The sequence below is a fragment of the Hyla sarda genome, chromosome 1 (assembly GCF_029499605.1).
Source record: "Hyla sarda isolate aHylSar1 chromosome 1, aHylSar1.hap1, whole genome shotgun sequence".
NCBI classification, from domain to species: Eukaryota; Metazoa; Chordata; class Amphibia; order Anura; family Hylidae; genus Hyla; species Hyla sarda.
Window position 1 is genome coordinate 357,086,060 of NC_079189.1, and position 15,050 is coordinate 357,101,109.

General features: G+C 44.9%; 1 protein-coding gene and 1 long non-coding RNA gene across 4 annotated transcripts in view; one reads left to right on the forward strand and one right to left on the reverse strand.

Moving 5' to 3' along the window:
- LOC130274087 (uncharacterized) overlaps nucleotides 1-8,481 on the reverse strand; it is a 78,319-nt gene extending 69,838 nt beyond the window's left edge. The window contains exon 1 of the long non-coding RNA XR_008844237.1: nucleotides 8,410-8,481. This is a non-coding gene — a long non-coding RNA (uncharacterized LOC130274087). The remainder of the gene's footprint in view (nucleotides 1-8,409) is intronic.
- KIAA2026 (KIAA2026 ortholog) overlaps nucleotides 1-15,050 on the forward strand; it is a 241,774-nt gene that overhangs the window by 142,546 nt on the left and 84,178 nt on the right. The window contains exon 1 of one of the 3 annotated variants that reach the window (XM_056521923.1): nucleotides 9,400-9,999. The exons of the other annotated variants lie outside the window; for them this stretch is intronic. Coding sequence (XP_056377898.1) covers nucleotides 9,557-9,999 — 443 coding nt within the window. The 5' untranslated portion in view covers nucleotides 9,400-9,556. Of the gene's footprint in view, nucleotides 1-9,399; nucleotides 10,000-15,050 lie in introns of those variants that run through there. 3 annotated transcript variants of the gene reach the window in all.

Here is a 15,050-nt window from a genome sequence, read left to right on the forward strand (position 1 = left end):
AACGCGGGGCCATTGAGAGTATACGTGGGGTATCCCTGTGTCCCGAAAACATCTTTTGGGACACAGGGATGTCCTTAAAGGACAAGTCTCACAGTAAACAATTTTTCAGCTTTTAGTGCAGAAGGTAAAGTTATATAGGTTTGTAAATCACTTCCATTACCAATGCTGCTTAGAAACAAGCTTTTTCTGCATTCTTCTGTCTGACAGGAAATTCAGCTGTTCCAGGTTTTCATGACTTTCGACCCCCTATTCAGGCTGTTATCAGCAGCATCCAGGGGCCGTGACGTGACAATTACCCAGAAAACCCCTGTGCTGCAGAGAGCTCCTGCCTATATGCCGGCTGATTCAGATCATAGTTCTCTCCCCTCTCCTTGCTAATGTTTTTACACTGATAACGGAGGAGAGGGGGGAGGGGAGGGAGCTGCCAGCGTAGGGCTGTCACACTGAGAATGGAGGGGAGGGAGAGTAGAGTTGTCACACTGAGCACTGGGGAGAGAGGAGTGCAGGGCAGAGGAGGGGGGAGGTGATTGTGCCAGTGTAAAGCTGTTTCACTGAGAGGAGGAGGGGGAGGGAGGGATTTTACAGTGTAAAACTGCAGCTTCCACTCCCGGGTCCCTCTCTCTGAGCACTGAGATTACATTTTGTTTCCTCGTGGCCACCCTGCTGTATAGGGCTATGATTGGAGCTCAGTGTTATGTGGGAGTGACTAACATAAGTTAGGGGAGGTAACAAGCTCTCTGCTCAGGCAGCTGAGAGCAGGAAATGTGAGCAGTGCATGCAGGGAAATGTAGTCTTTGAGATCACAGGCATAGCCACCATAACCAGGAAGCAACTGGAATTTATGAGCTGAATAGCCGGTGAATGGGGGGCGGAAAAAAAATCACAAACATGTCAGAGAGGTGGTAGGTGAATATACTATGGAATGGCTAGGTATTTTTTTTTCCTTTGCTGCATGGGATATCTTTAATAGTGATGGGGGGGGGGGGTCCGCCACTGCAGGGCAAGCACCGGCTCTGCTCGGGCCGCAAAAATATTCATTGTGAGCCGCATGAGGCCCGCGGGCCGCATGTTTGACACCCATGGTATAAAAGATATTTGAATCCCCCCCCATAGGGAATCATGACCACATGTCCTCTTCAATAAAGGGTCCCAGAGGTCTGACCCCTACAGTGTAAACCATGCCTTTAACCTATGTAAAATAAGTGTTTTTGTAAAAAAATAAAAATAAAAAAAAAATTCCCCCCAAAAAGCCTTGCTTGGGCCAAAAAGACTGTGGCAAGATGCTAACTAGATGTCAGAAGGGAAATGTGAAACGCCTTATCGACACGGTGTATTTTTTGGGGGGGAGGGGCGTTTTATGACACAGGTTCAGTCGCAGTGTTTCTAAATCACACCATGCTGAGGACATGTTTTGGTTTTTTTCAAGAAATTGTGACATTTTTCTTCCCATACACCTCTGTTGGTGGAACAAAATGCCAGAAAAACACCATATGTGCATGTATGTTGCTGTTTTTTCCCCCAATTCTCTTTTGCCATTTCCCCCCAATTCTTCAATAGAAATTCTTGAGCCACATGACGAAACAATCATACAAATTGTAATGAAAAATAACTATGGAATAAAATGCCAAATAACATTTATACAAATAGGAGACATTCAAAAAATTTAGCACCCAAATTTTGGGACAAAATATGCAAATCATGCTAAATTTTCTAAGGAGTTTACACCAAAGAGAACAAAAGTTTGCACGATATACTTCAGTTTTTGAAAACTGGATTTGTTATTGAATTAGATTATGGGACATTTTGAAAAGTTGTACATGAAAATTCTGGTGGAAAGTTTACACTATATTTTGGCCCTGTGCGGGAGATCGCAGGGGTTCCCAGGGGTTCCCAGCGGTCTGACCCCCCCCCCCCTTGATCAGATACTTTACCTCTATCCCGCAGGTAGGGGATACATTATTTTTTTCTTCTTTAAATAGGGGCCATGCTTACTGTCTGGTATAGCTTACTTGTAGCAAAAACTTTAGCAAATCTTTTTATATAATGTAGATAATACCCCAGGTCACTGAGGGACTAAACATGACAGAGCCTACAGGTAGTACAGGACTATGTACCTGTAGTGGGACACCACACCTGTCATTAGCTAAAACTTTTTATATAATATTGAAAAAAACATTATATGTATATTTGTAATATACATTGTTTAAAGAATGTGTATATTTTTGGGTAAAAAATACTGTCCCTGCAGCTAAAGCCTGTGAGGAGACTAAATACAGGAAGAGTGGGTGGGACAAGCAGAGCTCTGTGCAAGCTCCTGGCATGTCACAGAGCCTCAGTGCACAGAGCCCAACTTGTCCTCAGTGTACAGAGCCCTGCTTGTCCTCACTGCAGAGTCCTGCTTGTCCTCAGTGTACAGAGCCCTGCTTGTCCTCACTGCAGAGTCCTGCTGGCCTCACTGCACAAAGCCCAGCTTGTCCTCACTGCACAAAGACACACAAAGACTCCTCACAAAGACACACAGGCAATAGCTGCAAAGACAAAAATATACACTTTTTTTTAACCAATGTTTATTACAAATATATAATGTTTTTTTCAATATTATATAAAAAGTTTTAGCTAATGACAGGTGTGGTGTCCCATGACAGGTACATAGTCCTGTACTACCTGTAGGCCCTGTCAGGTTGAGACCCTCAGTGACCTGGGGGCTCCCCTGCATGGACTCCATGTTTTATCTTTAATTTATTAAGTGTGTGTATGTTACCTTAAAGGGGTACTCCGGCGCTAAGACATATTATCCCCTATCCAAAGGATAGGGGACAAGATGCCTGATTGCGGGGGTCCTGCCGCTGGGGACCCCCGTGATCTTGTACTCAGCACCCCGTTACAATTAGTCCCTGGAGCATGTTCGCTCCGGGTCTGATTACTGGCGATCATGGGGCCGGAGCATTGTGACATCACGGCCCCGTCCCCGTGTGACATCACGCTCTGCCCCCTCAATGCAAGCCTATGAGAGGGGGCGTGAGAGCTGTATATTTCTCACAGAAAAGGATTGCAGTAACACATGTTTTGCTATACACATGTTTTTTCCTGTTGTGTTCATTGGAACTAAACCATAAAAAGCTAATTTGACATAATATCACACCAAACTCCAAAAATGGTCTGGACAGTATTGGCACCCTTTCAAAATTGTGGAAAAATAAGATTGTTTCAAGCATGTGATGCTCCTTTAACCCCTTAAGGACTCAGGGTTTTTCCATTTTTGCACTTTCGTTTTTTCCTCCTTACCTTTTAAAAATCATAACCCTTTCAATTTTCCACCTAAAAATCCATATTATGGCTTATTTTTGCGTCGCCAATTCTACTTTGCAGTGACATTAGTCATTTTACCCAAAAATGCACGGCGAAACGAAAAAAAAAAATCATTGTGCGACAAAATCAAAGAAAAAACGCCATTTTGTGACTTTTGGGGGCTTCCGTTTCTACGCAGTGCATATTTCGGTAAAAATTACACCTTATCATTATTCTGTAGGTCCATACGGTTAAAATGATACCCTACTTATATAGGTTTGATTTTGTCGCACTTCTGGAAAAAATCATAACTACATGCAGGAAAATTTATACGTTTAAAAATGTCATCTTCTGACCCCTATAACTTTTTTATTTTTCCACGTACGGGGCGGTATGAGGACTCATTTTTTGCGCCGTGATCTGAAGTTTTTATCGGTATGATTTTTGTTTTGATCGGACTTTTTGATCACTTTTTATTCATGTTTTAATGTTATAAAAAGTGACCAAAATACGCTTTTTTGGACTTTGGAATTTTTTTGCGCATACGCCATTGACCGTATGGCTTAATTAACAAAATATTTTTATAGTTCGGACATTTACACACGCGGCGATACCACATATGTTTATTTATTTATTTTTTTACACTGTTTTATTTTTTTTATGGGAAAAGGGGGGTGATTCAAACTTTTATTAGGGAAGGGGTTAAATGACCTTTATTAACACTTTTTTTTTACTTTTTTTTTGCAGTGTTATAGCTCCCATAGGGACCTATAACACTGCACACACTGATCGCTCATCCTGATCACAGGCGTGTATTAACACGCCTGTGATCAGCATTATCGGCGCTTGACTGCTCCTGCCTGGATCTCAGGCACGGAGCAGTCATTCGTCGATCGGACACCGAGGAGGCAGGTAAGAGCCCTCCCGGTGTCCGATCAGCTGTTCGGGACGCCGCGATTTCACCGCGGCGGTCCCGAACAGCCCGACTGAGCAGCCGGGATACTTTCAGTTTCACTTTAGAAGCGGCGGTCAGCTTTGACCGCCGCTTCTAAAGGGTTAATACCGCACTTCGCCGCGATCGGCGATGTGTGGTATTAGCCGCGGGTCCCGGCCGTTGATTAGCGCCGGGACCGACACGATATGATGCGTGATCGCGGCGCGATCCCGCTTCATATCGCGGGAGCCGGCGCAGGACGTAAATATACGTCCTGCGTCGTTAAGGGGTTAAACTCCCCTGGGGAAAGTAATAGGTGTGGGCAATATAAAAATCAAAAGCAGATAAAAAGGAGAGACGTTAACTTAGTCTTTGCATTGTGTGTCCGTGTGTGCTACACTAAGCATCGACAACAGAAAGAGGATAAGAGAACTGTCTGAGGACTTGAGAACCAAAATTGTGGAAAAATATCAACAATCTCAAGGTTACACGTCCATCTCCAGAGATCTAGATTTGCCTTTGTCCACAATGCGCAACATTATCAAGAAGTTTGCAACTCATGGCACTGTAGCTTATCTCACTGGGCATGGACAGAAGAGAAAAAATTTAAAATAGTCCGGATGGTGGATAAGCAGCCCCAAACAAGTTCCAAATATATTCAAGCTGTCCTGCAGGCTCAGGGGAGATCATCAGTGACAGCGCGAACTATCTGTCGACATTTAAATGAAATGAAACGCTATGGCAGGAGACCCAGGAGGACCCCACTGATGACACAGAGACATAAAAAAGCAAGACTACATTTTGCCAAAACAAACTTGATTAAGCCAATATCCTTCTGGGAAAACGTCTTGTGGATAGATGAGACCAAGACAGAGCTTTTTGGTAAAGCACATGATTCTACTGTTTACCGAAAACGGAATGAGGCCTACAAAGAAAAGAACACAGTACCTACAGTGAAATATGGTGGAGGTTCAATGATGTTTTGGGGTTGTTTTGCTGCCTCTGGCACTGGGTGCATTGAATGTGTGCAAGGCATCATGAAATCTGAGGATTACCAATGGATTTTGGGTTGCACTGTTCAGCCCAGTGTCAGAAAGCTGGGTTTGCGTCCGAGATCTTAGATCTTCCAGCAGGACAATGACCCCAAACATACGTCAAAAAGCACCCAGAAATGGATTGCAACAAAGCGCTGGAGAGTTCTGAAGTGGCCAGCAATGAGTCCAGATCTAAATCCAATTGAACACCTGTGGAGAGATCTTGAAATTGCTGTTGGGAAAAGGCGCCTTCCAATAAGAGAGACCTGGAGCAGTTTGAAAAGGAAGAGTGGTCCAACATTCCGGCTGAAAGGTGTAAGAAGCTCATTGATAGTTATAGGAAACGACTGATTTCAGTTATTTTTTCCAAAGGGTGTGCAACCAAATATTAAGTTAAGGGTGCCAATCATTTTGTCCAGCCCATTTTTGGAGTTTGGTGTGATATTACACACACAAAGGGAATAAACATGTGTATTAGGGCTGCATGATATATCGCAAAAGCAATCGAATCTCGATTTTTGTTTTTTGCGATATAGCAATACGGCCCCACGGGGAAAAATTGTGATTATCTGCTTGGGCCGGCTCCCGTGTGCTGCTGCAGGCGGGGGCCGGCCAGAGCAGGTAAAAACTAATTTAAATACTAAAATTCAGTGTTTCCCAACCAGGGTGCCTCCAGTTATTGAAAAACTAAAACTCCCAGCATGCCCGGACCGGCAAAGGCTGTCCGAGCATGCTGGGAGTAGTAGTTTCACAACAGCTGAAAGGGCACAGGGAGAAAAATAAAAAATAAACCTTCTGCTCACCTACTCCCGGTCACTGCAGATCCCATTTCCCTCCGTGCGGTCCGATGTCTCATCTCTTCTCTGTTCAAGCAGTAGGACCTTTCCCTTTTCAGCCAATGACTGTCAAGTGGTGTCACGTGTCAAGCCAGTGATTGGCTGATGGGGAAAGGTCTTTTTCAGCAGCAAACACACTAGGTTGTTGATTTGAAAACCGCCCTGGAAACCTAGTGCATTGCTGAAGTACAAAATGTGACAGGGGGGGAATGTGACAGGGGGGAAGATTGTGACAGGGGGGGGGGGAGTGTGACAAGGGTGGTGGTGGTGGGTGGGGGGAATGTTACAGGAGGAGAGTGTGACGGGGGAAGATTGTGACGGGGGAGTGTGACAGGGGGGAAAATTGTCACAGGGGAAGATTGTGACAGGGGGAAGATTGTGACAGGGATTGTGACAGGGGGGAAGACTGTGACAGGGGGGATGTGACGGGGGGTGGGAATGTGACAGGAGGAGAGTGTGACAGGGGGGAAGATTGTGACAGGGGGGAGTGTGACAGGGGTGGTGGTGGTGGGGGGGGGGAATGTGACAGGAGGAGAGTGTGACGGGGGAAGATTGTGACGGGGGGAGTGTGACAGGGGGGAAAATTGTCACAGGGGAAGATTGTGACAGGGGGGAAGATTGTGACAGGGATTGTGACAGGGGGGATGTGACGGGGGGTGGGAATGTGACAGGAGGAGAGTGTGACAGGGGGGAAGATTGTGACAGGGGGGAATATGACGGGGTGGGGGAATGTGACGGGAAGATTGTGACAGGGGGGAAGATTGTGACAGGGGGGAAGATTGTGACGGGGATTGTGACAGGGGGGAAGACTGTGACGGGGGGATGTGACAGGGGGGAATGTGACAGGAAGAGAGTGTGACGGGGGGAATGTGACGGGGGTGGGGGAATGTGACAGGGGAAGATTGTGACAGGGGGGAAGATTGTGACGGGGAGTGTGACAGGGGGGAAGATTGTGACGGGGGATGTGACAGGGGGGGGTATATGACAGGGGGAGTGTGACAGGGGGGAAGATTGTGACATGGGGAGATGTGACAGGGGGATGTGACAGAGGGAGGGATGTGACAGGGGAGGAATGTGACAGGGGGGATGTGACAGGGGGGGATGAATGTGACAGGGGGGAAGATGTGACAGGGGGATGTGACAGAGGGAGGGATGTGACAGGGGGGAAGATTGTGACATGGGGAGATGTGACAGAGGGAGGGATGTGACAGGGGAGGAATGTGACAGGGGAGGAATGTGACAGGGGGGATGAATGTGACAGGGAGGAATGTGACAGGGGGATGAAGATGTGACATAGGGGAAGATGTGACTGGAGAAGATGTCACCATGAGGGGAGAATGTGATGGGGGGGAGATAGAAATTAAATGGAGGAGATGTGAAATGGGCGGTGTGCATAAAATATGTGGATAGTTGTAAAAGTGAGGAGGTTGGACTTGAAATGGCGGGATTTCACCATTTATTTATTATATCGCATTGAATATAGATATCGCAATATTTAGGCCGATAATCGCAATCGCACATTTTCCCCATATCGTGCAGCCCTAATGTGTGTAGCAAGACATGTGTTACTGCAATCCTTTTCTACAGAAATATATAGAAAAAGACAGAGGAGACACAATGCGCATCTAAGCGTAGTAAAAAAAAAAATATATATATATATATATATATATATATATATATAGATAGATAATCTGAGTGTAAAAGAAAATAATTAAATTAAATAAAAAATGCATGTCGGCTCCAAGGAAGGGGGGGGGGGGGGAGCAGCCGTTTCCAGATTCGTGTTTTCAGTTGTTATGTTAGGTTTGCTCACCTTTCTGTGTTGTACCGTGGGCACAACACCAGTAGACGCTTGTTTCCCACTATTCTGGGGGACACAGATTGGAGGAGTGCAGCCGGCATTAGACCCGTTCTCACCGGCGGAGGACGGTCACTGGAATGGAAGAATATCGGTCCCGTGGTCCCGAGAAAAAAGAGAAGTGCTTCTGTGGGCGCTCACCTCCGTCACAGATGTAGTCCGTCACAGGTATGTGGAAGTTTCCGAGAACTTGGTAAAATAAAACCGCTTGGACACGGATGTATTTTGGAAAATAAAAAGAAGGTTTATTCCTTCAGCATGCAATACAGCAACGCGTTTCGAGGGGCAGGGACCCCCTCTTCATCAGGCTATCTGATAGCCTGATGAAGAGGGGGTCCCTGCCCCTCGAAATGCGTTGCTGTATTGCATGCTGAAGGAATAAACCTTCTTTTTATTTTCCAAAATACATCCGTGTCCAAGCGGTTTTATTTTACCAAGTTCTCGGAAACTTCCACATACCTGTGACGGACTACATCTGTGACGGAGGTGAGCGCCCACAGAAGCACTTCTCTTTTTTCTCGGGACCACGGGACCGATATTCTTCCATTGCAATCCTTTTCTGTGACAAATATTAAAGCCCATAGACTTCTATGGGATTTCGCACTCCCATTCACACTTCCTAATTTACCGCTTGCGGAATTACGCAACCGGAAATTCAGAAGTGTGAATGGGAGTGCGGAATCCCATAGAAGTCTATGGGCTTTAATTAGAGGCGAAATTCCATAAGCAGAAATTCTGCTGTGTGATTAGACCCTTAGGCTGGGTTCACACTGTGGAATTTCAGGGCAGAATTTCTGCCGGAGATCGAACCGGCAGCACTAGGACCGTGCGGACTGCATTGCCGTCCCCATAGACAGCAATGCATTTCTGTTTGGATCTTTTGGTAGATCTGCTCAGAAATGCATTGACATCTATGGGGATGGCAATGCAGTCCATGTGGTCCTAGTGCCGCCGGCTTGATCCCTGGCAGAAATTCTGCCCAGAGATTCCACAGTGTGAACCCAGCCTTAAAATGTCTGTTTATAGCCTAGACCAGTGTTTCCCAACCAGCGTGCCTCCTGCTGTTGCAAACCTACAACTCCCAGACAGCCACAGTATTACTACCAGTAAAATTATTGCTAGCCCTCAATGCCATTGCTCTATAGCAGTGGTCTCCAACCTGCGGACCTCCAGATGTTGCAAAACTACAACTCCCAGCATGCCCGGACAGACGTTGGCTGTCCGGGCATGCTGGGAGTTGTAGTTTTGCAACATCTGGAGGTCCAAAGGTTGGAGACCTCTGCTATATAGTCACTTAGAACAACAGGTCGACTACAATTACTACCATCCCAAATTGCTGCAGCCCAACAAATACGCATTTGCAGCCAATCAGCAGTCACCTCCTCTCGTGAAGGTTTAGACGCGCGCTGTATTAGCCTCTGTGATTGGTTACGGCCTCACATTCCCTGTCATGCGGTGGGCGGAGCCTGGGAAGTGTTTTGCTGCTCTCCACAGTGCTTCCGGTACACTGTAACCCACAGGTAGTGGCTGCGCTTAGCTGCACTGTACCGGCTCCCGCGGTGAAGACGGGAGGTATGAATAAGTGCGAGGCACAGCCTGACGTGTCATGGACTCCGGTATGGCGGGAGTGCAGAATGTCACTGTGTCACCGTTAAAGGAGGACAAGGGGACGTTCCCGGAGCCTGTGGAGCAGGTGCCCAGCACTGTGACAGATGCCGGGGCTGCAGGAGGCGAAGGGGGGGGTGAGGCCGCTTCAGGTGAAGATGTGCCCGCGGTTACCCACCAGCCTTGCACTGCAGACGGGGATGGGATGGCGAAGGTACCCGGGGTACACTCACCTGCCGGCAAAGGTGCTGCTCCCACCATGTCGCTGCTGAAAATGGAGGAGAAGTTTTCCTCAGGCCAGTACCTCGCCATTGGGGACTTTGTTTCGGACTTCAAAACTATGCTTGAGGGATGCTACCAGCTCCACGGCGCTGACCACTGGCTGTCCAAGCAAGCCCAGAAACTGGAGCTGATGCTGGAGCAGAAGCTGTCCGTGCTGTCCAGGTGAGTACAGGGCCGCCATCATCTCCGAGGTGTAGCCTCCTTCCCTCTGGGTTCACATCACGTTTTTGCCAAACTGTTTTCAATCAATTTTTCTAAACAAAACCGTATGGCAAAAAAACCCAAAAACGGATGGAACAGTATGGGAAAAAGTAAACTGTATACTGTTTTTAAAAGTGCATACAGTTCCGTCCGTTTTTATAAAAAAATAAATAAATAAATAAAAGTTTTTGAAAATGTCCATTTTTAATGGGAGGGTGTTGGGTGGGGACTTTAGGAGGCAAATGTGCATGTGCAAAGTAAAAACTGTATACTGTTTCCCATATGGAACCGTATACATGTGCGTTTCCCATTGACGTCCATGTTAAAAAATAAATAAAAATAAAGTATGCAGTTGCATTTCAGTTTTTAAACCGGAGAGAAAATAGCGCATGATCAGTGCCGCGCGCTATTAGCCATGAGTCCCGGCCGTGTTAGAGGCTAGGCCCGACCCGCTATGATGCCGTGGCCCAGCATTATAGAACGGGAGCGGACTCGGGGCGTAGAGGTATGCCCTTGGTCCTTTTAACAGGTTAATGACCAGGCTCTTTTTTATTTTTTCCCTCCCATTATAATTTGACTGGGTCTCTTTAACTCCTTGGGGACTGAGGGTGTACCTATACGCCCTCAGACCGCTCCCTGTCTATAACAGGGGGCCACGCCGGTCGGGCCCGGCCTCTAACAACGTCCGGGACCCGTGACTAATAGCGCTCGACATTGATCGAGGTGCCGCGCGCTATTAACCCTTTAGATGCGGCATTCAAAGTTGAACGCTGCGTCTAAAGTGAAAGTAAAGCACTGTCGGTTAGCTCGGGGAGCTGTTCAGGATGCCGCGATTTCACCACGGCGATCCCGAACAGCTTACAGGACAGCCGGAGGGTCTCTACCTGCCTCCTCACTGTCCGATCGCCGAATGATTGCTCAGTTTCTGAGATCCAGGCATGAGCAGTCAAGCGGCAGAATCATTGATCACTGGTTTCCTATGAGAAACCATTGATCAATATAAAAGATCAGTGTGTGCAGTGTTATAGGTCCCTATGGGAGCTATAACATTGCAAAAAGAAGTGAATAAAGATAATTTAACCCCTCCTCTATTAAAAGTTTGAATCATCTTTTCCCATTTAAAAAAAAAAAAAAAACTGTGTGAATAAAAATAAACATATGTGGTATCGCCACGTGCGGAAATGTCCGAATTATAAAAATATATCATTAATTAAATCGCATGGTCAATGGCGTACGCTCAAAAAAATTCCAAAATAGCATATATTTGGTCACTTTTTATATCTTAAAAAAATGAATAAAAAGTGATCAAAAAGTCAGATCAATACATAAATGGTACCGCTAAAAACTTCAGATCACGGCGCAAAAAATAGCCCTCATACCGCCCCATATGCAGAAAAATAAAAAAAATTATAGGGGTCAGAAGATGACCATTTTAAATGTATAAATTTTCCTGCTTGTAGTTATGATTTTTTTCCAGAAGTACAACAAAATCTAACCTATATAAGTAGGGTATCATTTTAATCGTATGGACCTACAGAATAAAAAGGTGTCATTTTTACAAAAGAATGTACTGCGTAGAAATGGAAGCCCCCAAAAGTTATAAAATGGCATTTCAATTTTGTCACACAATTTTATTTATTTTTTTTTTCCGTTTCGCTGTAGATTTTTGGGTAAAATGACTGATGTCATTACAAAGTAGAATTGGTGGCGCAAAAAATAAGCCATCATATGGATTTTTAGGTGCAAAATTAAAAGGGTTATGATTTTTAAAAGGTAAGGAGGAAAAAACGAAAGTGCAAAAACTGGAAAACCCTCCGTCCCCAAGGGGTTAAAGGGGTTATTTAGGAAAAAACTTTAATTTTTTTTTATATATCAACTGGCTCCAGAAAGTTACAGATTTTTAAATTACTTCTATTAAAAAATCTTAATCCTTTCAGTACTTATGAGCTGATGAAGTTGAGTTGTTCTTTTCTGTCTAAGGCTGGGTTCACATCACGTTTTCTCTCATCCTGTATGTAATATATTTCAATGAGCCAGCATGAAACGCTCGGTCGGCTCATTTTTGCGCCGTATTTATATTGATCAGAAAACGTGATGTGAACCAGCCCTAAGTGCTCTCTGATGACACGTGTCTCGGGAACCCCCCCAGTTTAGAAGCAAATCCCCATAGCAAACCTCTCCTACTCTGTGCAGTTCCTGAGACAAGCAGAGATGTCAGCAGAGAGCACTGTTGCCAGACAGAAAACAAGAACTCAACTTCAGCAGCTGATAATTATTGAAAGGATTAGGATTTTTTTTATAGAAGTAATTTACAAATCTGTTAAACTTTCTGGAGCCAGTTGAGTTTTTTTCTGGAATACCCTTTTAACCCCTTGAGGACGCAGGGTGTCTAAAGTGAAAGTAAAACTATCCCGGCAGCTCAGTGGAGCTGATCAGGACTATCACGACAGAATTGTGATGTCCCGATCAGCTTACTAGATGACAGGAGGGTCCTCACCTGCCTCCTGGTTGTCTGATCAGCGATCTGCTGCTCTTTGCCAGGCTGGAGCAACAGAGCGCCGATAACTGATCAGTGCTATGGCAGTGATCACTGTATGCAATCAGAAGATTGCATCGTATAGCCCCCCTGTGGGGGCAAAAAAAGGTAAAAAGTGTTTAAAAAAAATAAATAAAAATAAAACCTGTGAATAAAGTTTGAATTATTATTTTTTAACTAAAATAATGTAATAAAAGAAAATCATATGTGGTACTGCCGCGTGCGGAAGTGTCCGAACTATTAAAATATAAGGTTAGCTAAACCGCACGGTCAATGGCATACACGTAAAAAAAAAAAAAAATAGTAAAAAATTGTGAATTTTTGGTCACTTCATATACCATAAAAATATTAGTAAAAAGCGATCAAAAAGTCCCATCAAAACAAAAATTGTACCGATAAAAACTAGACCATGGTGCAAAACATGAGCCCTCATATAGCCCTGTGTGTGGAAAAATAAGTTATGAGGGTCAGAAGATGACAATTTCAGACATACAAATTTTGGTGCATCTACTTTTTTTTATTTTTTTATTATTTTTTAGAGGTAGTCCAGTGCTGAAAAACTTATCCCCTATCCTAAGGATAGGGGATAAGTTTAAGATCGCGGGGGGTCCAACAACTGGGGCCCCCCGCAATCTCCTGTACGGGGCCCTGGCTCGCTGGGCGGATAGCTGGTGTCGACCACCGCAAAAAGCGGCGGCTGACACGCACTCTCAATACATCACGATGGAAGAGCCAGAGGTTGCCGAAGGCAGCGCTCCGGCTCTGCCATAGAGTTGTGTTGAGGGGGCGTGTCAGCCGCCGATTCCTGCGGAAGTCAACACGCCCCTTCCCGCGGGCTGTCGAGGTCCCGTACAGGAGATCGCGGGGGGCCCCAGGGGTCGGACCCCCGTGAGATGAAACTTATCCCCTATCCTTAGGATAGGGGATAATTTTTTAGCACTGGATATCTCCTTTTAAAGTAGTGAAATAAAAGCTACATAAATTGGGTATCCCTGTTACCGTATGGCCCTACAGAATAAAGATGTGTAATTTTTACCGAAAAGTGCACTGCGTAGAAGCGGAAGCCCTTAAAACCCCTTTTTATTTTTTTATTTTTTTCGCAGCAGATTTAAAAAAAAAAAAAAAAATGTCTTTACAAAGAACAATTGGTGTAGCAAAAAACAAGCCCTTATGTGGGTTGGTAGGTGCAAAATTTAATGCGTTATGATATTTAGAAGATGAGGAGGAAAAAACAAAAGTACAAAAACGAAGAGTTTCGAGTCCTTAAGGGGTTAAATGGTAATAACTTTAGAATGCATTTTCTACCATTAATCTTCAAACAGCCGTAACTTTTTTTAAATTTTTCGTTCGATGCCACTGAGTGAGGGCTTATTTTTTGCGGTGTCATTTTTGCAATACGTCCTACCGTTTTTTTTTTTTTTTTTTTTTTTTACAGCGTTCACCGTGCAGGAAAATTTACCTAATAGTTTACGGATATGGCAATACCTATTAGGCTGGAATTCCACTAAGGATTTTTTTTGCGAAGATGCCGTAAAAAGCGCCAATTTTCCCGCACGGCATTTTTTCATTGAATGAATGTTAGCTGCAAGTATGTAGTAAACTGCAAAATGCCAGATCCACTTGGTGTTTTTCAGTTCGGCCTTTTTTTTTTTTTTTTATCCTTTTTTTTTATTATTTTTTTGTATTTTTTTTTTATTTTTTTATTTTTTTTTAGCAATTTTGGGCTCAGAGGCTGGTTTTTCAAAACTCCAAACAAAACCTAGTTTGGCATTTTTTGCACAGAAATCGTTGCGTTTTTCCCCCCATAGAAGTCTATGGGAAAACAAAAACGCCAAGAAAAATGCCATGTTGGTTTTAACTTTGGCGTTTTTGCCGGCAGTTTTTATTCTTTAGCAATACATGATGGGAGTAGTAGTAGTACCTGTACTAATTGATATATCGCCCCGGGTCTGTTGTGATCCTCCTGTAAAATGTATAGATGCGGACAGCCGCTCTTCTATGGTCCCCTGCACTGACGTGTATATATACATCTATTCATATTTCCTGCAGAGAGCTGTGATTGGCCAGATGGTTCCAGCCAATCACAACTCTCTGTGGGGAAAATGAATGTGTGTGTGTATACGTCAGTGACCGGCCGCATCTATACATTATACAGGAGGATCACAGCGGGTGTCAGGAGTGACACACTCTTCGATCTGTCTATTAATGCAGGTACTACAACTCCCAGCATGGAGCAGAGTGTGCTCCTTGTTGGGAGTAGTAGTACCTGCAGTTAAGGACAGATCACAGTGGGTATCACTCCTGACATCCGCTGTGATTTTGTGAGCTTTCTCCTGCGCTCCCCATCTCTGTACTATACTCCGGCCAGTGTGGGATGGAAATTTGTGCGCTGTGCAGACCTCCACTCGTCCCCTTAGCTCTCCGAAGATTTCCAAAGCTAGAGCTGTGGGGAGCGAAGGCAGAGCATGGGGAGAGA